Source organism: Hyperolius riggenbachi, chromosome 3, assembly GCF_040937935.1.
Source record: "Hyperolius riggenbachi isolate aHypRig1 chromosome 3, aHypRig1.pri, whole genome shotgun sequence".
NCBI lineage: Eukaryota > Metazoa > Chordata > Amphibia > Anura > Hyperoliidae > Hyperolius > Hyperolius riggenbachi.
The window spans coordinates 200,403,142-200,424,396 of record NC_090648.1 but is presented as its reverse complement, the minus strand read 5'-3'; the positions used below and the strand labels follow the sequence as shown (position 1 = coordinate 200,424,396).

The 21,255-nt window shown below is 42.3% G+C and overlaps 1 protein-coding gene across 1 annotated transcript in view; it reads left to right on the top strand.

Moving 5' to 3' along the window:
* LRRC49 (leucine rich repeat containing 49) overlaps window positions 1-21,255 on the top strand; it is a 168,296-nt gene that overhangs the window by 132,288 nt on the left and 14,753 nt on the right. The window contains exons 13-16 of the mRNA XM_068272533.1: window positions 6,981-7,218; window positions 8,397-8,582; window positions 9,962-10,071; window positions 18,308-18,461. Coding sequence (XP_068128634.1) covers window positions 6,981-7,218; window positions 8,397-8,582; window positions 9,962-10,071; window positions 18,308-18,461 — 688 coding nt within the window. The remainder of the gene's footprint in view (window positions 1-6,980; window positions 7,219-8,396; window positions 8,583-9,961; window positions 10,072-18,307; window positions 18,462-21,255) is intronic.

The window sequence follows — 21,255 nt, the reverse complement described above, 5'->3', positions numbered from 1 at the left end:
ATATCCCCCGCCCCTCGCCATCTTAATAGTAGTATGACGTTTAACCAAGCAACAGCAGCCCTTTTTAGACCTTGTAAACTCTTTAAATTCTGGTCATCTTGCCACATTTTTAAATGTGATTTTTTTTTACTTGCAAGAGCCACACTTGACACAAAAAAAACCACACATTGTTTTCTTCATTCCATCTACAAGGCTGGATTAATAAGATAGCTAGACACTTTGCTTTAAGGCGCGTACACACGCCAAACTTTAGCAAACGATGGGTCCGTCAGACGCTCCCGCTGAGCGGACATTCTGCCGACAGTAGGACGTGTGTACAGTCTGTCGGCAGACTGATAAGACTGTTTCTGACAGATCTGCTGAGCATATCTGTCAGGAACAGTCTTATCAGTCTGCCGACAGCGTCTACAAATGTCCTACTGTCGTCAGAATGTGCGCCCAGCGGGAGGGTCTGACGGACCAATTATTTGCTAAAGTATGGTGGGTGTACGCATCTTAAAGCATACTGACATGATGAGATAAACATGGATACATATGGTACCAAGCCTGTTTGGAATTTGCCTGCTTTTTTTTTTCTATTGAAATAGTTAACAGTCCAGAGCTTTATGTATGCAGATGAAGTCAAACTGCAGTAGTGTATCTTAAAAGTAAACCCAAACCAAACATTTTTTATCAGGCTGAGCAAACAATCTTTATAAGACTTGAGTGTTGAAAACTTCAAAGCTAATTATTTGTTTTTATTGGTAACTGAAGGAAGCAGACAATGATATGGCTTCTGTGCACATTGCAGAGATCAAATGTAACCTGTAAAGGAGAAAATAGGAATATGAGACATCAGGAAAGTCCAAACTGCCATTGCTGCTACACATACAATTAATTGTCTGCTTATTTCTGGCTGGCTTCTTGGGTTTCTTCTTGCAGAACCGCATCGCAAATATCAGATGTGCAACCGGCATTAATGTTTGACTAGCTCTTCAGTTCAAGAGAACCCGAGGTGGATCTTCGGGGGGCAGATGGGACACAGAGCCATGTTCTCTGCTTAATGACATGGCTCTGTGTCCCCCAACCGCCGTCGAGTTTAGCGACAAGATTTAATGCTAACTCTGAGGTAAACAGAGGGAAATGGAATTCCTTGTTTAAAACGCACGCCAGGGGCATTCCTACAGGGTTTCCTGAGCTGCCATTGTGTAGCTCTCTCCCCCTGGCCACACCTCCTGCTGCTCCCCCGCCTCCCTGCATGCCATGAGAGACAACACAGTCTTTCAGTGCAGCGTCATGACCCAGGGGTCACGCAAGTGAAAGTGGGCCATTGCGGCCCACAGGAGTGGCGGGGCGGAGCTGCATTTTTTGCGGCTACCTGGTCCGCTCAGCCCTGTGGATCAGGTAGCTTACCTTTTTTTACTTTTTTTGAGCCCACCTCAGGCTCTCTTTAAATAAGCTGCAGAAAGTGCCCTCAGCCGCGCATGATTAAATCTACTTCTGGGCATTCGCGCATTCTGAACTGCCCAAGCCCAGTAAAAGGAAATGCTCATGCACTACAGGAAGACGTGCATTCGCTATTTATTTCACTGGGCATGTGTGGTTCAGAACTCGCACATGCCCAGTTCAAAACATGGTCAGCAGCAGGTAGTCTTGCCCACTATGGGCTTAATCCACAAACTATTTTATCACTTCAGGGATACTTTAACAAAGCAAAAACTGCAAAAGTTGTGTGCATCTCCTTTCAAAAGCAGATGACATTAAATACTCTACTGACATAAGTGTAAACCTTGAAGCAGGATTGTCACGATAAAAAAATCTAATTTCAACAACAACTGGTCTGAGTGTATGAAGTGATAAAGATGCTAATCCTGCATTCAAAACTTTCATAACTTTTTCTGCTCTTATGGCCCTTTAACCACCTGAGCGGGATGGATGAGCTCAGCTCGTCCTTTCCGCCGCAGGGGATCGCATGGCCCCGGGTGTTTTTTTTTTTTTAAAACAAATTGTTTTATATCATGTAGCTAGCACTTGGCTAGCTACATGTGTCCCCCCGATCGCCGCCAGCACCCTCTGATCCCCCCGTTCGCCGCCCTGATATATACCTCCCCTGGAACCCGCGTTGGCGCAGCCTCACCAATAGCCTCCAGACGTCACTATGGGGAGGATCGGGCCTGCGCATGACGTCGTAAATATAGCCGGCAGCGATCGGGGGGACCAGGGTGGTGTCGGGGGACTTGGGGCACATGTGTAGCTAGCCTAGTGCTAGCTACACTATTCAAAATCAATTTAAAACAAAAATTTCCCTCCCGTGGCTGCAACAACTGAACGCCAGGGAGGTTAATAGCCATTGCCATTCAGTTGCATTATAGGGGTTCTTTTTATCTTTAATATATTCCTCCTGTTCCCTTTATTTCCCTGCCTAGCTGCCTAACTGAAACATGATCCTCTGCTCACTTGTGTTTTCGAGCAAGGCTGAGGTGACTCAGCGATTGGATGAGAAAAGAAAAAATTTAAGGGAAGAAATGACATCAGTATTTATCCTCAAACTGTGGGTAAAAGTAATGGTTCCCACCAGGAACAGAATTCTCTTCATTTACTGTATAAAATTCGCTGAAATCAAAACGTTGACAGTACAATACATGTGTTATGTAAGTAGATCGAGTATATAGCTACTTGTATATGTGTTTTTTTCCCTGGCATGGTATGGCTAATCCTCCTGCTTTAAGATGGAAAAAGAATGTGATGTCCTCAGCTTTGTTATTGAATCAAATGAATTGCAGCTATGTTGTAATGAAGTATTAACTTTAATCATGATTACGTAGCTAAAAGTGCCTGATGATATTCCTGCAATAACAGTTATGTGATTTCTGACTTTCCAAGGTGCTGGGAGTTTCAATAACAATAAAGTAATTATGTTATCAGCGACAATCTTTGAATAGCTTCCTTTTTAAAATATTTGATTTGCTAGGAAAGTAATGGCATGGTTACACAGTCCATATGTTAAAACATATTAAGCCATATGTTCTGTAAACCGCTGTTGTCATTTTAATGAGATATGTTGAGATGTATTATATAATGAATGACCTTATCAGCTCAGATAAAGCATTCCTGCCTCTAGAAGCCCTGGTCCCCGATGTTTGTTTAACTCTACAGCCATATTAATTATGAAGCCAATTCATAGAATTTGTTAAAGACAAGCTATTATTTTCCTTAATTATTGTTTTCTCATGGGGAAAATTGTGCCCGGCAGGGACAAGGACAGCGGTGACAGCCAAGCAGTACTTCTGATCATTTCCTGCTGTAACCAAAACTAAGAGAAACCTATTAGCTGAAGTTGCGCCTTAGAGTGTAACCACATTCTCAGTAGCCTTGCAGTTTATCAATGTGCTGTGAATGCATTATTACAACAACACACTTCATACAATGCTTTACATTACACTATTTTGAAAAGTAAGCTTCTATGTGGAGTAAAAACAATTCCCATCTACAGTTCAGCACCTATTTTATTCCCACTGTATTTCTTTACATTCCTGGAGGCACAATACTATAATTAGTGTTAGGGTCTGTCATGGGGGAGTTCGTGACTCAACTACTACTACTTGCAACTATTGTATCCAAATCTACTTTTAATATGTAGTGGTTAGTGTTGATGTTCGATTTTAGCATAATTAATTCGGAATACCTGAATACGTCTGCACACCATTTCAGTACCGAACAAGCAGATATGATCAGGGGAGTTCATCACTTGTTCTTCACAGAGTGTATCATGTGACTCAGATGCTTCCTCCTTCCTCTCCTTATGAGCGGACAATTGCATATTAGTATATTAACGTTTTAGCTGTGATTGGTATTGTGGGTCCTATGAGCTGTGTGCCCTCCATGTATCTTGCAAGGAGGAACTATTAACCAACACCACTATATGATAAACATTATATGGGGTCAACAGAAATGTGAGGGAAGTGATCCAAACTGGGGCATTATTAATAGGGGACTATAACCTGGAGCCATTATATAGGTGTCACTATAAAGGGGTCTGCTGTACAGGGTGCTACCGTAGAGGGCTAAAAGGGAGACATGTAAAAAAAGGCATAAAAATAGAGGGGATATGGTTTGGTAGCTCAATATGAAACCATTACAATGAAAACACTATTCTAGCCACATCTTATAACCACATTCACTTGGAATCCAAGGAAGAAGGCAAACTGTCTAATGCATTTAAAATAGTAATGTGCCCTTTGTCAAAGTCCTGATTGAGTTTGTTCCACTGGCTGCTAATACATTTTAGATTCCATTGTCATTGCTCAGCATGCTGCTGACTCCTCTGTATATAATATATATCTCTCTTAAGAGGCATAAGTAGTGATAAAGATATTCCTGAATCAATAGGGACACAGCTGAAACCTCTAGATGTGAGCCGATTAAACAACAAGGGTAATCTAAAAGTAGGTCTGCCGATTATTGCCTAAGGGCTGGCTCACATTGGGTGCTTTAGGGCCTGTTCAGACTATGCGCGTTCCTAGCCGTTTTCAGGGAACGCGTACTGGTACCAAAAACGCATAGAAACGGCTCCTAATGCTTTTGAATGGGCTAGTTCACATGTATGCGTATGAGACGCATACGTTTCTCATCCGCATTGCTGCACGCAGTTCTGTGCAATACGCATAGAAACGGACGCAATGAAAGTCTATGGACGCGTATCAAAAACGCGTACTATTGCGTTTTTAGCGTCCGTTTTCCTCTGCGGTTCCCATAATTCTTTTTTTTCCCCTGGGTCACGTGTTTGTGCAAAACGCAATAGAAAACGCATTCAAACGCAAGAAAAACGCATGCGTTTTTCAACTTGCGTTTATTTGAATTTATACGCGTTCTACAAACGCAGCAAGTATGAACAGGCCCTTACTGTGTTCGCATTTGCGTCTGCGATCGTTATTCGGCAGCCCAAATATCACAATTTGTGCTTGTGATTCCCGTTCAAGAACCACAGCACAATCACCCCCAAAACACTGCATGCAGCGTGTTTGCGATTAATCGAAATTACAACCGCTGCAGTGTGAATGTAACCATAGGGATACATTAATAGCAGCTTTCAGCAAAGCGCGCGATCAGCAAATCACTGAACAATCGCCCCATTGTGAACCAGCCCTTACAGACTACATAGATGGTTCCCAATTCCCAATGAGTCAATCAAAGGACAGGCTATTGAAATACATTGCATTAAACTCCTGTAATTACAGAAAACCTGTAACCAAAAAACCTCCTCTGGGTGGTGGTACTCACCTCGGGTGAGGGAAGCCTCCGGATCCTATTGAGGCTTCCCCCGTCCTCCTCTGTCCCACAGCGGCGGCGATAAAGCTCCCCGAGCAACGGGGATGTAAATATTTACCTTCCCGGCTCCAGCACAAGCGCAGTATCGGCTCTCCGCTTGGAGATAGGCGGAAAGAGCCGATTGCTGTCGGGACTCTCTACTGCGCAGGCGCAAGTCTCCTGCACCTGCGCTGTAGAGCGAACCCAACAGAGATCCGGCTATTTTCACCTATCTCTGTGCAGAGAGCCGCAACCGCCCCCGCTGGAGCCAAGAAAGGTAAATAAATCAGCGCTTGTCAGCCTTGTCAAGGGAGGATTCTGTGACACTCCGGGGGAGCCATCACTGGACTGCCTGCAGCTACAGGGGAGGGGGTAGCCTCATTGGAACTCTGAGGCTTCCCCTCCCGAGGTGAGTACCCCCCGGGGAAACTTTTTTTTGTTACAGTTTCTCTTAAGTAAATTCTGTAGAAGCACATCCCAGGTGTATTTGGCATTTTATTTCCACAGGCAAAGGAAATGACTTGTCCACAATTACATAGACCTGGAAACAGAACTGAAGTTTGTACTCTCTTACACAAGCACCTTGTTAAATAACACAAACTCAGAAACTCCTATATTTTGTTGCCAAAATGTTATTTTTATGTGTAAACTCTAAGAGCCAACATGAGGTAAATAAAAAGATCTGCATTTCATATAGACTCAGTGAATTAAAAGTAAGTCATGATCAGCAAATAACTAGGCCAAAGATTTAGCCAATTAAAGATAAACCAAAGCCTTTTCAATACTCTCCTACAGAAAAATAAAAATGGTGTGAAAATTGGAATATTCGTATATGCTATAAAACAATGAAATATAATTCATTAGGTTGGTTGGGGAGAAAGAACAATTCTCAATAGGCTACCAAATAGAGCTTTGATGTAATTGTAAAAATTAGACCCTTTGCTTGCTTTTGGCAAAACTTTTGTTCCTTTGTCTTCTCCTTTTCTTCCACTTTTCTTCTATTACTCTAATAGATTAGCCATAGCAATATATCTTATATGCACAGATTCCTATTCTAAGAACCTACAGCAAGTAATTCTTTAGACGCCCTTGCATGTTTACTCTGTGACCACCAGTATGTGTCCTACTAGTGGGGCTAACCATTTTGTTCAGATGGTGTATGTATTATCATTCTTGAATACATGCCTGCTATTCTGATAAATGCCTTGGATACTTCACTAGCCTGATATGCAGTCATGTCTTTTAAGGTGCCCACTAATCATAGTCTTTTTTTTGCCCAATCTTACCATTTCTATGTAATCTGAGGGACTACCTAAAATATCCCTTCAAAATATATTCACTCATCTTATCCTTCTACTACATAGATTTAGTAAGATGGGACAAAAAGGATTGTATCATTAGTAGGCACCATTAGACAGAAATCAAACCTTGTGGTACTCCACTTTCTACGTTGGCCCAGACACACTATGAATCATTGGTCAGATTCTAGACAAGGCATTCATGCCCTTAAGGCTACAATATCATAGGCACTACTATTTATCCCCAACAGTGGTATTTGTTTTACGGTGCGCATTAACAGTACAATGTTTAGTGGACAATTGTATTTTCAATCAGATTGTTTAGATCATATTGCATTTAAACCGAGACCCTGGTGTGCCGAGTCTAAATATTCTTGATGTAAACTTTCTCTACAGATCACTTGACTCTGTCCTCAGCAGTGCTGTGCAAGCCCTTTCTGTGGTGGATTCCCATCTTGTAGAATTGGAAGGAGACACACTGTGCCTCTATGGATGTGGTTCTCTGGAATCTCTGGACCGGACATGGAGCGTGCAGACATCCGGTTCTGTCAACACAGTCTCTTTCACCTTCGTTGATTTTGAGGACATTGTGCAAGTTTTACCAAAAATAAGACTCAAACTTCCCAATGTTGTGGTAAGGATAAATGAATAAACATTTGGTCAGTTTTAGTAGAGTAATCATTATAGAAAGATAAACAAGATGTACATATTCCTGCAAGTACATGGATATCCATAATTTACATAAAGAGGCTTAGATGCTCATTTGATGTTAGAGACTGGTTTACTTTAAAGTGTACCTGACGCGGAATATCTGCCATGATTTGGACACAGAGGCATGTTAGTGATACCTTTCCCTTTTGTTGCTGGGTCCCCATGGCCGCTGCCCCCACCTCCCCCCCAAATACAGACGAGGATGATATCGGCATTCCTATAGCAAAAGGGGCTTCCTTTCCCTGAGAGTGACTCCTGCAGAACACCCTCTCAGTTGTCAGGAACGCTCCTTCACCATGCCTCTTCCTCACCCTCCGTTCATGCATTGTTAAAAAAAAAAATAAGTGCACGAGAGGAGCTGCTGAGCATGCCCACAGCTCAGGCCCTCTCATGCACTGTGGCCGAGCATGTGCCGTGACCCCCCAAAAGTACTTCCAGGGTCGCTGCCATCTTGGAATTTTTTTTCTTCTTCTGCACCTGGCAGACAAATGGAGCAGCAGAGAACAGCGTGTGGCACAGCAGGATCCAGAGGATAAACTGCATCAGGTAGTATGTTTTTTCATTTTTTTAAACACGGCCTCGGGTTCTCTTTAACAGTAAAGTGACATTGGACCATATGCAATTCACTTTTTCTCCTGAGTTTTCTACTTGGTGATATTTTCATACCTTGTCAATAAAATGCATTTTAAGACACCAGCAACCAAGGAAATAGAATAATTTTGATATTATGTGGTTGTAGTATTAATAATTTTGAATGTATAGAGATTCAGGCAGTCAACTTGTAACGTACACTAGAGGTGCGTCTACCATGGAAGTGCAGCATATGATGCATCAACTTTTCTAGAAGGGCAGATCACCCTGAGTCATACTGTACATACTGTACTTCTCCAGCTTTGGATGTTTGAGTGACTTTTCACAGATATAAAGATATGATATGAGCAGAAGTGATGCATCATGGGGGTTCCTTCTTGCTCATGTCAAGGTGAAAAATTTCCAAAAACATTCTGCTTCAAAAAGTCAAATTTATAATTATCATTTTATTATGTTAAAGATACCTGTGACTGAATATTGATTAGATAATGTTTGCATCTTTATTTTTAGCACCTTAAATTTAAAGAAACAAATATGATCACCTTGAATCAGTTCAACGCATTAGCTCAGCTGCGTAGGCTTGATCAGTTGACTGTGGATCCTCAGGGAAACCCTGTGGTTACTTTTACTCTGTGGAAGTATTATGTTCTGTTCAGACTCAACCACTTCAACATACAGAAAATCAATGATAACGAGGTAAGAAGCAGCTTCATGTTATTGATGGATTTATGATTGAAAGTGGAGTAGTACATTGTAGATCTACTTACGGCAAGTCAAATATATGCTAGATCTGCTGTTAGTGGTAAAAGGTATTGCATTCATTAGACACAGTAATGCCCAAGGTTTATTCCAAGGTTCTCATTCATACATATCATGATCTATTGACAGAAAAAATGCTTAGCTTCATCTGGGCACCTAAGATGTTTTCTCAATCCTACATCTTCAGCTTAAATAAGTGAAGGAGATTTCTAGAAATGTACCGTAATCCACTTTCTTCAGCTAATAGTATAGCTTATTTGCACTGTTGTGTTGTTTGATGATGTGTTCTTTCTCTAATGCCTGGTATATACCATGCAATGTACCATCAGTTCGATGGGTCCAATAGATCATTTCTAAATGGTCCAATCATGTTCATGATCCATTTCATGACTAATTTTGTACAGAAGTGATCATAAAACTGATCAGACCTGTCAGAAATTATTGATTTGACCCATTGGTGTGACCGGAAATTGCATGGTGTGTACTAGCCATAAAATGTCTAAACAAGCATGATAAAATAGCACAGTTTGTCACTGGCAAATAGTGTAAACAGCTGTCTCCCTATTTAGGAATGTTTGTTCTAGTTTATCATAGAGGACCGCTTTCACACCTCTTGCAAATCCCTATCTTTACCTGTTCAAAATGTGCATCTTGTAATCCTTCAAGAGTGTCCTCCATCCTTGTGGTGTAGGTACATTGTAGAATCTTGGCCTGCAGAATTAACGCTCCTATGTTGGGCTATGCACTTTCTCAAGGGTTGCTTAGTTTCCCCAGTGTACAAATCTTTACACTCCTCTGGATACTGGACTGCACACTCCATAATTCATTGTTCTATTAGGCCTTCTCTTTTCGTTAACATATTTAACATTTTTAACCCAATTCTTCATACTCACTTGATCTACCTTCTCACTTTGCTATGTCTTTAAAGCACAGCTCCGCCAAAATTGAGGCAACTGGTATTGTAAAATTAAATACATATAGCATCCTCCTTATTCTTCTCACTTCAGTTGTCCTATATGACAAATTTCCAATCAGTTTCTGGCTTTTCATGACACCCATGGTTAATGAAGTGAGTGAAATGTACCCATCATAATAAAAACAGCAATAAAATCTGACGGGGCTGCTAACCCTTCCTCTTTACACAAAAAAAAGTTGCTGTATGTATTTTTGTTGTGGAAACTTCCTGACATTCCCTCTTCTTTGTGCTTTTTTTTTTTGTATGACAAATCTATGTTTGAAACACATCTGTCTTCTTTGGTAAACTGAAGACATAAAGTATTATGGCATTAAAGTGTCTTATTGTGCTCTTTTGACAGGTGACTCAGAACGATGTAATTATGTCTGAGAGACTCTTTGGAATACTTTCCTACATAGCATCCTCTGAATTACCGCAGTATAGGCTCGCCGCATTGCTTGGTGACACCAGGTATACTTTTCACCATCACAGATGGCTGCTGTTGCCTTACGTTATATTGAAAATGCATCAGGAAACCCAACATATTTGCTGATAACACAGGGGCAGATTTGTCACGAATCAGTGTAAGGAAGAGTAGAGCAGAAGTTTACTCCCACTTTGCTTGGACTGGTTTGACAAGACTGCTTTGCTGTGCCATATCGGGACATACATTTTTTCAGTGTCCACTCTTCAGTATCAGTCAGTCCGTATGTCAATACGTATGCAGTGTATGGGTAGGCAAAAGATCCCTCTCTGATCAGATTCAATCAGACAGGAATCTATCTAATGGTCGATCTGGCGGCAGATAGAATGATGTATGACCACCATTATGTCTCAAAATGGTGCCACAAAATGGATAACGGTGAATAAACACAGAGAACAAGTTCATAAACGCTCTACCCCCTTAGTCATCATACCAGTCGGTGCAGGATCTGGAGAGCTGGGCCATTCACGTAAACGAGCAGAAAAGGATCCACAACCCAGACTTGACTCGATGAAAAAATAGCTATTTATTGGAAAATCCACATGACAATGATGCAATAAAACCACGGGATCAACTGACGTGTGTCGGGCTTGCAATCTGCCCGTAGTCATAGTTGACTATGACTAATGGCAGATTGTAAGCCCGACACGAGTCAGTTGATCCTGTGGTTTTATTGCATCATTGTCGTGTGGATTTTCTAATAAAGAATAGCTATTTTTTCATCGAGCCAAGTCTGGGTTGCAGATCCTTTTCTGCGTGTTTGAATAAACCCTGCTGTTTGCTATTATAGCCTATGATATCCACCACAATCAATAAAGTGGTGAATACATTTTATTCCTGAGAAAAGTGTTGAATCCACATAAAAGTGACAATTGTGGAAGATGATTATTGCCACATTTACAAATGTGGTAATGAACAAAGTGCGGTTGCTACTTTAAAATGAATGGATTTTTTGACAAATGAGTAATTCAGCTCTTTGTAAGCCACTAAATTTAGCCTAAATGTGCACACCTCCTTGTGGTGCTTCTATATTGGACTCAACCCTGAACTCTCCCCCATGGGATTAAATCCGATCCATACAAGCAGCAATAATTGAGCGTGTCCACACATCCTCAGACTCCCCATAATAACAATACTATGCCCAGTAACTAGTTCAACAATGGGCAGTGTTCATTAAGATTATCATGGTCTTTCCCAATCACTCTAAGTTATATAGTATGTTTAATATTAATTATATTTAATCAATCTCTAAGTGTTATACAGTAAAACATTGGATTAAGAGTAACTTGGTTTAAGAGCACTTTGAGAGACCAGAAAATGTAGTGAAAATTTGACTTGATATAAAAGCAATGTCTTGATAAAAGAATGTATACGTGTGTCATGTCATCACAACTGATCCGATGGTTCTTCTCCCTTTGAACCTGTAGGATTCATCTGAGTGTAGGGAATGTACAGTGTCATATTTCCATGAAATTCTCAAAAGCAGGCAAAAGCAACTGTCATTGGATAAGTTCCTTGTTAAAGCCATACAACAAAAACCAGTTGTGGTGAGACAACAGATAAAAATCATTCTGTTATAGGTAAAATCTTTTTTTTACATTTGTACTTTACAGTACAGTAAATTCCTTTGTATTATTTTTTTTCCATAAATGTTTTTGGATTGTGGAACAAATCATCTGAGTTTCCATTAATCCTTATGGGGAAATTCGCTTTGATATTAGAGTGCAGGGCCGGGCAGAGGCAAGAGAGGCTCCAGCCTCAGGGCGCAGTGTAGGAGGGGGCGCACAACTCACGCAGCTATCATTCCTCTATTGTGTTTGAAGCAGAGAAAAATAAGAAAAGGGATACATGGCAGTGGCTGCAAGTCAGATAACTAGAGATTAAGGTGTTGGGGGCCCTGGGGAACATCTTAGTCTAATAGCAAAAAGTGTGACTGCTGGGGTGGGAGGGATGGGGGGGGGGGCGCACTTTGGTGTCTTAGCCTTGGGTGCTGGAGGGCCTTGTCCCAGCACTGTTAGAGTGCTTTGGATTACAAGCATTTTTTTGGAATAAATGATGCTTGCAAACCAAGGTTTCACTGTATTATAATTCATCTGTGGTCTGCCATTATGATGTTACCACATTCCATAATAAGAAGGCAGAATGTTTATGTCCAGATAGCAATATTTACTTAATTCTTGTTGTTAATTGTTATGTGCGTAGATTCAGAATTTACTAATACAGCTATTAGTACACTATTGTTGCGAGCTCAGTCTCTCCAAGCCCATACAGGTCGCAGCTCTCCTGCCCACTGTGTGCAGTAACAGTAATATTGGAAACCATAAAAGGGGATGATGATGCTGTGACATATGTTACTGCACCGCACAAAAAACACGATCAAAAGTATGTTAAGCATGAACACTCAGTTCAGAGGTACCGTATTTTTCACCGTATAAGACGCTCCGGCATATAAGACACACCCAGATTTAGAGGGCAAAAATCAGGAAAAAAAAGAAAAAAACTAAACCTAGGTGTGTCTATGATGCAGGGGTGACTTTTTACCCTCCCCCCCCCCTTTCCAGTTACATTACATACTATTACACCACATAAGGGGACAGTGTTATGATTGGTTGTTCCCATGTTGCCTGCCTATGTTCCTCTATGTGGTCAGTGTAGTGATTGGCTGTTCCTGTGTCCCCCTGTGCTGGTCCTGTGCTGTGTCCCCCTGTGCCTGCTGTGTCCCCCTGTGCTGTGTCCCCCTGTGCCTGCTGTGTCCCCCTGTTCTGCCTGCCGTGTCCCCCTGTGCCTGCCGTGTCCCCCTGTGCCTGCTGTGTCCCCCTGTGCCTGCTGTGTCCCCCTGTGCCTGCTGTGTCCCCCTGTGCCTGCTGTGTCCCCCTGTTCTGCCTGCCATGTCCCCCTGTTGTGCCTGCAGCCCCCTGTGGCAGTGTCCCCCTGTTGTGGCAGTGTCTCCTGTTGGGCCAGTGCCCCCTATTGTTCCAGTGTCCCCTATTGTGCCAGTGTCCCCTGTGGCAGTGTCCCCTGTGGCAGTGTCCCCTGTGGCAGTGTCCCCCTGTTGTGCCAGTGTCCCCTATTGTGCCAGTGTCCCCTGTGGCAGTGTCCCCCTGTTGTGGCAGTGTCCCCTATTGTGCCAGTGTCCCCTGTGGCAGTGTCCCCCTGTTGTGGCAGTGTCCCCTGTGGCAGCGTCCCCCTGTTGTGGCAGTGTCCCCTGTGGCTGTGGCCCCCTGTTGTCCGTGTGTCCTCCAGTGCCGGTGTCCCCCTGTGCAGGCAGCGTGAGTACACATACATTACCTGCTCCTGCTGCCGCGCTCCTGGCTCCCCGATCCTCTTCTTCCATCTACCGCTGCCCGCTGCTGCCCCCGCCGAACATCGCTGACCGGTCTTAGCCGCAGGGATACGCTATCCGCACACCACGTGCAGGGGTCACGCATGCCGAGAACAACGCTGTCCGGTCCTAATTAGCTGCGCAGGGATACGCTATCAGCGTGCGCCGTGTCACACATGCGTATGCGTGACCCCGGCGCACGTGGTGTGCTGATAGTGTATCCCTGCGCGGCTAATTAGGACCGGCCAGCGTTCGGCGGCATGCGTGACCCCGTCACGTGGTGTGCTGATAGCGTATCCCTGCGGCTAATTAAGACCGGCCAGCGATGTTCGGCAGGGGCAGCAGCGGGCAGCGGTAGATGGAAGAAGAGGATCGGGGAGACCAGGATTGGAGCCAGGAGCGCGGCGGCAGGAGCAGGTAATGTATATAGTGCTTCCCTGCGCACCTCTGCATCCCGAAATCCGTACCTTCGCCGCATAAGACGCACCCACTTTTTCCCCAACATTTTGGGGAAGAAAAAGTGCGTCTTATATGGCGAAAAATATGGTACTTTAAGTTTCTTCTTTAGGCATTATACAGAACAGGATTAGAACCGTGCAAAAGTAAAGTTACATTCAGACGTGTATTGTGCCTGAAGAATAAACTTATAGGGGATCTGGACTCTTGCACAGGACAGAAGGAAAACATAGAGAAATGCACCCTGTATATATTTAGCAAGTTTAGCCTGTCTAATTCCCCCTCATCTGTGAATAAGCACAAGTTGTAATTTGATCCCTCAGCTGTGTCAGCTGCCTGCCATGGTAGAGAGCTAATTAATAAACAAAGGATGTTGACAATATGTAAGCTTCTATGAAAGCAAGAAGTAGACATACTGCAGATTTATTGCAGGATTCGTATCCGCTGTAACAAAGAAATATTTTTCTTTAAAGATATTATGCTGATGCTTATTTTATAGAACAGAGAGGAAGTTCTGAGTTCATGTCTGCTTTAACCACTTCAGGACGAGAGCAAATTAGGCTTTTAGGGAGTAATATTTTTGTTTAGTAATTACTTTATTTTCTATGCATTTTAAATGGAAAATAAGGGAAAAAAATGAAAAAAAAAACCACACTATTTCTCCATTTACATCCATTATAGCTTTACAATAAACAGTGCAAACTATAGGTTAAACCCACAAATTTTATTTGCATATCCATCCTGGTTATTACAATATTTTAGATTATGTTCCTAGTACAATGTATGGTGAAGGTGTCTTTTTTCTGTTTTGTGTTTTTGCTTTCTCATTGTACACTATCGATGATTACAACACCTTATTTACAAATTTGCAAAAATAACAGTAATATACCCTCATGGCATACATATTTAAAGGGAACCTAAACTGAGATGGATATGGATATTTCCTTTTAAAATAATACCAGTTGCCCGGCTCTCCTGCTGATCCTGTGTCTCCAATACTTTCAGCCACAGCCCCTGAACAAGCATGCAGATCAGTTGCTCTGACTGAAGTCAGACTGGATTAGCTGCATGCTTGTTTCAGGTATGTTATTTAGCTAATACTGCAGCTAAATGGCTACCAGGAAACTGGTATTGTTTACAAGTAAAAATCAACATCTCTTTCAACAACAACAACAACAAATAACATTTGTAAAGCGCTTTTCTCCCGTGGGACTCAAAGTGCATAAGCATGGCTCCGACCATCGTGGTACAGAGGAAGAATTTTATAAATCTGGAAATGCCAGGCTAAACAGGTGGCTTTTCAGTCTGGATTTGAATAGCTCCAGGGATGGTGCTGTCTTTACTGGATGTGGTAGGGAGTTCCAAAGAGTAGGGGCAGCATGACAGAAGGCTCTGTCTCCAGATTTTTTGAGGTGCACTCTGGGAGTGACCAAGTTTATAGAACTTGCTGATCTGAGGTTGTGAGAGGTGTGGTGCAGCTTCAGCAAGTCCTTCATGTATCCAGGGCCCAGATTGTGCAGGGATTTGAATGTCAGCAGTCCAATCTTGAAGAGTATTCTCCATTCTACTGGTAGCCAGTGCAGTGAGCGAAGGATCGGTGTAATGTGACAGTGGTGAGACTGGTTTGTTAGCAATCTGGCAGCAGCATTCTGCACTAATTGCAGGCGACGCAGGTCCTTTTTGGTGAGGCCAGCATAAAGGGCATTGCAGTAGTCCAGCCGTGATGTGATGAAGGCGTGAATTAGGGTTTGAAGATCCTCTGGGGGAATCAGATGTTTAATCTTTGCAATGTTCTTCAGATGAAAGAAGGAAGATTTAACTACAGATGAAATTTGGTTTCTGAAACTCAATTCCCCATCGATTAGTACGCCAAGGCTGCGCACAAGGTTGGAGCTGTTTATGTCTGAATTCCCAATCCTGATTGGTGTTGCTTTAGGATAGAGCTGTTTTGATGGCGAGCACTGGCTTTGGACAAACAGGACCTCAGTTTTGTCAGCATTCAGTTTCAACCAGTTTTCATTCATCCATGCCTGAAGCTCAGCTAAGCAAGAGTTTATTTTTGGGGTAGGGTCTGTTCCACCAGGTTTGAAGGACAGGTATAGCTGTGTGTCATCGGCGTAGCAGTGGTACGTCAGGCCATGTCGTTGGATAAGTGTACCGAGTGGCAACATGTAGATTGCAAACAGCAGAGGGGATAGGATTGATCCTTGTGGCACTCCGAATTGTAGAGGTGCAGGTTTGGACATTATAGGTCCTAGGGATACTCTCTGTGTTCTGTCAGTCAGGAATGATCTGAACCACTGGAGGACTGATCCACTGATGCCACAGTACTCCTGCAGTCTGTTAAGCAGGATTTTATGGTCAACTGTATCAAAAGCAGCTGAGAGATCCAACAGGATTAGGATGGAGCATTCCCCTCTGTCCCTTGCCATGAGCAGATCGTTGCAGACTTGGATGAGGGCTGTTTCACAGCTGTGGTGTTTTGTTAAAGCCAGATTGTAGAGGGTCCAGGATGTTGTTTACTGACAGCCTGGTTTCAAGTTGCAGATAGACAGCCTTTTCAATAACTTTACCTAAGAAGGGGAGGTTGGAGACAGGTCTGTAGCTGCTCATAGCATCTGGATCCATGGAAGGTTTTTTAAGAAGGGGCTTGATGATTCCTTCTTTTAGAGAGGTAGGAAACCTCCCTGCTTGCAGAGAGCAATTTACTATTTTGTGAAATGCTGGACCAAGCAGGTCAGGGCATTTCAGCATATGTTTAGTTGGTCCAGGATCCAGGTCGCAGGTTGTCTGGCGGAGACGACAGAGGATGTCTGAGATCTCTTCCTCACTAATACTTTTGAAATCAGTCCAGGGTGTTAGGTTGTTTTTGCAGCTATTTCCATTAGTTGCATGAGTCTTGGGTGCTGTGGACAGTTTAGGTTCCCTTTAAAAAGCCAAGTTCCTAAGGTAACAATATAATTATTTTCTTTTATATTCTTTCATTTTGTTATCATTTTACAAGTTGGTTTTATACAAAATATACAACATTTTTATTGCTTTTGATTCTGTTTGTTACTAAAATGAATACACAAGACATAGCCCTTAAACCGAAAACACCCTAAAATCTATTCTAATACTTATCATGGTTAAAATGTTACCTCATATGTCTTGTGTAGCTATACTAATACTTTCCCAAGTTTGATTATAATTTTGAAAATTTATTTTTATGTTGGATTGAGTTAGTCCCTAACCATTTCTCATGTGTTATGGGTCCATGCTTTAAAACACACCAAAATGTATTCTACAACTCGTCCCGGATAAAATGATACCAAATGTGCCTCATTTAGTAACAAACTGGTGGTGAACTCACCACAATTACACTGGACGAATATACTCGTCCAGTTTGGCTGAAGTGGTTAAAGTTTCCAAAGCTTACAAAGAAATCTTGTACAGTTAATTAGGTATTATCTAAACAACTTTTGTTGCTATGTCTTCGGATTCACTTGTTTTCCAATACTGGGTACTTATTGTAACTGACTAAAAGTACAAATAAATCATGTTTTTGGTAGATTTCCCTTTGAGTGGTATTGCGTTTTAACCATTTAAAGGCTGCCTCACGCCAATTGGCGTGAATGCGGCGGCAGCCCCAGGACCGCCTAACGCCAATTGGCGTGCAGTCCTGGGGGCGTGTTTTGCTGGAAATCGTGCGCTCGCATTCCCGCTTGAATGATGGAGCTCTGCTCCGTCGTCAGTCTCCCAGCGGTGATTGCCATTAGGAGACTGTTAGATGGCGAAACCGCCATCTATTCACATTGTACAGCGCTGCTTTCTATGACAGCGCTGTACTGGGGACAGCCATGTCACTCAGCTGTCCCCTTGGGAGGCACAGAGAGCGATTGGCTCTGATAGACTGATGTCTATCAGAGCCGATCGCTGTGATTGGCTGGCGGGGGGAGGGAGAGATCAGGGTTCCAAAATTAATAAAATGTACATTTTTATAAAAAAAACAAACCACCCAAATAAATTAATAAAACATAAACAAAGCCCTGCAGCAACGATCAGAGCCCACTAACAGAAAGCTCCGTTGGTGGGCAGAAAATGAGGGGGGGGGAATCACTATGGTCCTTAAGTGGTTAATATACATCTAGTATACTAATAGTTAATAGTTCCCTGTGGAACAGAGGGAAGGAGATGATCTGTTAATGACTGCAGATATGTTCCAGTTTGCTAAAAAAAAAATACCTTTATTCATCAGGAGAATTTTCATATAATATCTTTTCCAGTGATATTTCCAGCATCTTTCAGAAGTAAAGCACATATCAGTCACACAGCTTTGGTCCTCTGTCGCCACGATTGTCTGCCTAATGTCCTGAAAAAAAGTGCATTTCAATTTTTCTTACTAAATTATGCCACATGAATGTTACTTTACTGTATTTATGTTGACATGTGTATTATCACTGCAGGAAAAAGGCATTCCATCAACTCCTAGAAGGGAAGACAAAGAAGGCTCCTCTGGGAGAGGAAGAAAGTAGTGATGGCAAGAAAGCTGGTGGGGACATTGTGAGCAGAGCGACATTTCAATACATCCCACAGGAGCTGCTCAGTGAGAAGCTGGAGGTAAAAAGTCATAATTGGAACTAAACAAACCTTTGCATGATTATGTGTTAGTTACTGTGTTACTGACAGGGGAGCTATTTGAGAGTGTTGTATAAACAGTTAAAGTAGCTTCAAGTTAGGGTGCTGAATGAGAAGGCACAAAAGACACCTCTCGGGGAACTAATATGGCCAAGATGAAATCATCTCTGTTTAAAGCGGTATAAAACCCTGACATAATATTCAATGAAAACGTTTTCCTACTTTTTATATGCCATACGGTTATCATATATGCTTTTGTGCATAAGCATTATTATTCATTTAGAAATTATACGTTCCTACAGTACATTTATTTTACTCTGAGAGCTGACTTAGCATTTTATTTATAACTGCTTTATTCATCCTCTAACTTAATCAGAAAGCATCAGAAAGCATTTATGCTTGTCTGACTTTGTTCAGGGGACCCCGGAGTGTGAGAGAAGGATTTGTTTACATTTTTCACTTGATACAATTAAACACAAGATAACATTATGTAAAGTGCAGAAGCGGCCAGCTCTGCTGGAGGGTAAGCTTCTAAAGCCTTTGTTAACCCTTTGAATGCAGTTCTAGTAAAAAAAAAAATATGCTGGTTGTATATAATATGCTATAAATAATCTATTAGAGCAAAGTAGAAATGCTGGATTTCATTCCGCTTTAAAGAGAACCTGTGGCAAAAAAAAAAAGTTCTGAGACTTGCTCCTGTGCAGTAGAGCGGGCCCGACAGCGATTGGCTATTTCCACCTATCTCCGAGCGGAGAGCCGTAACTGCATCTGCGCTGGAGCCGGGAAGGTAAATGTTTACATCCCCGCTGTTCGGGGAGCTTTATCGCCGCTGCGGTGGGACCAAGGAGGACGTGGGAAGCCTCAATAGGATCCGGAGGCTTCCCCCACCCGAGGTGAGTACCCCCCAGTGGAGGTTTTTTTTGTTACAGGTTTTCTTTAAACAGAACTCATACTTTCTTGTACAGTAATTTCATATAAAACACCTAAAAAGAAAAAAAATGGTACTTCAAAAGAACTGTAGAAAGTAAGTACTGTATTTTTCAGCTTATAAAAAAAATGGGGAGAAAAAGTACCTGTGTCCTATATACCGAATACAGGGAGTCCCGACTTAGGAGCGCTCGCTTATACGACCTCCGCTTTCCTCCCATGTTTTCTCCTCTGCTACCGTGTATAACTATCAGAAGCGGCAGCTCGGCTTACATAATCCACAGCTCCAGCAGCGATCAGAGACCTCTCCTCTCCTTCTGATAGTTATACACATCTACAAGATGCTCCTTGGCCATTAATGCACCAGGCTAAGTATATTTTTTTTTCTCCCTGATTTTTGCCCTGTAAATCTGGAACGTCTTATATGCTAAAAAATATGGTATCATACAAAATCCTATCAAGTAAAGAAGGTTACCTGTCTTAATAAAGATAATGTATGTCATTCATCTATAGCCCTTAGATTAGATCAGCATCCCCAAACATCTCTATATCAGATATTCTTTCCCATTGTTGGGGTTGATCCAGAAATCCAGAAAGTCTATTATGAAATATGTCACGTACAGTGAGAATAGTAAACTGATGTCACAAAGTGCTTAAAGATACTAAACTGGGCCCCATACTTAGGATAGTCAGATACAGAGATCTGGCTGCTGTGGCCTAGTGCCCCTTCCATCCACACTGGCTGAGTGTGATTGTCTCTGCCCTGGGTGACACAGCACAACTGCATACCCATGAATATGCCAACGGGAGATTTGGGCGCATATTATATTCCCCGTAGGTCACCGCGGATGGTTGGAAATTATGTAATTCGGCTTCCAGCTATTGCTGGTGTCCAAATTACAGTGTTTTAATAGTAATTTGAGCTCTGTCTTTTAACGGCGCCCAAGTTACTCACTGAACACCGCTATAGTCGTAATTCTTATTATAGCCTATGGTGGCGCTGGCTGCACTCAGATCTCCTGCACTGGGCAATTTCCCAGATCTCCAGCTCTAGGCACATCTTTCACCATCAGCTGAATTATGAGCAAGTGTGTGAGACCTGTACCTTGTTACCTGTATATTTTTGGCCAACTTTTTGATTGTATTGTGTATGGTAGAGAGCTCTTTCGGTAAGTGGTTTCACTTACGTAGATGTCTTTAATTATTTTTTATATATGGGAGGTTTGTACTGACTTGCTTGCTTTGTGTATTTGAATACTTAATGGACAACTGGAAAAAAAATAATGTGGAGGCTGCCCTATTTATTTCCCTTTAAACAATACCAGTTGACTGGCAGCAGCCCTGCTGCTCTATTTGGCTGCAGTATTTGGATGCATACTCACATCAGAATAAGTACCGGTGTGTGTCTGAGACACGTCGGCAAAACTAGAAATGGGGTGTAAAGATAAAAGGGTATCATGAATGATGTATTTCTCTTCTGCTGTGAGTCATTGCAGGTGCTCTGCAGACTCAGTCTGATCTTGACTTTGATATATTGTTTGTAATATTTAGCCATTGCATAGTCCAGCTCCCACATCTGTTGGCGGTTCTAAGGGCCTGTTTCCAGTACACGCAGATTCTGCATGCAGAAAACTGACTCCAATTAATGCCTATGGGATATCTGCATCAGGAAAATCGCGTTTAGTGGAAACAGGCCCATAGGCATTCATTGGAGTCAGTTTTCTGCATGCAGAATCTGCGTGTAGTGGAAACAGGCCCTAAGGTTTGTATACAAGACGTGTGACATATGTTTTTGATTGCTACATTCTGCTGCATCCAAATGATTCAAATTTGGATTTGGCAATCCAGA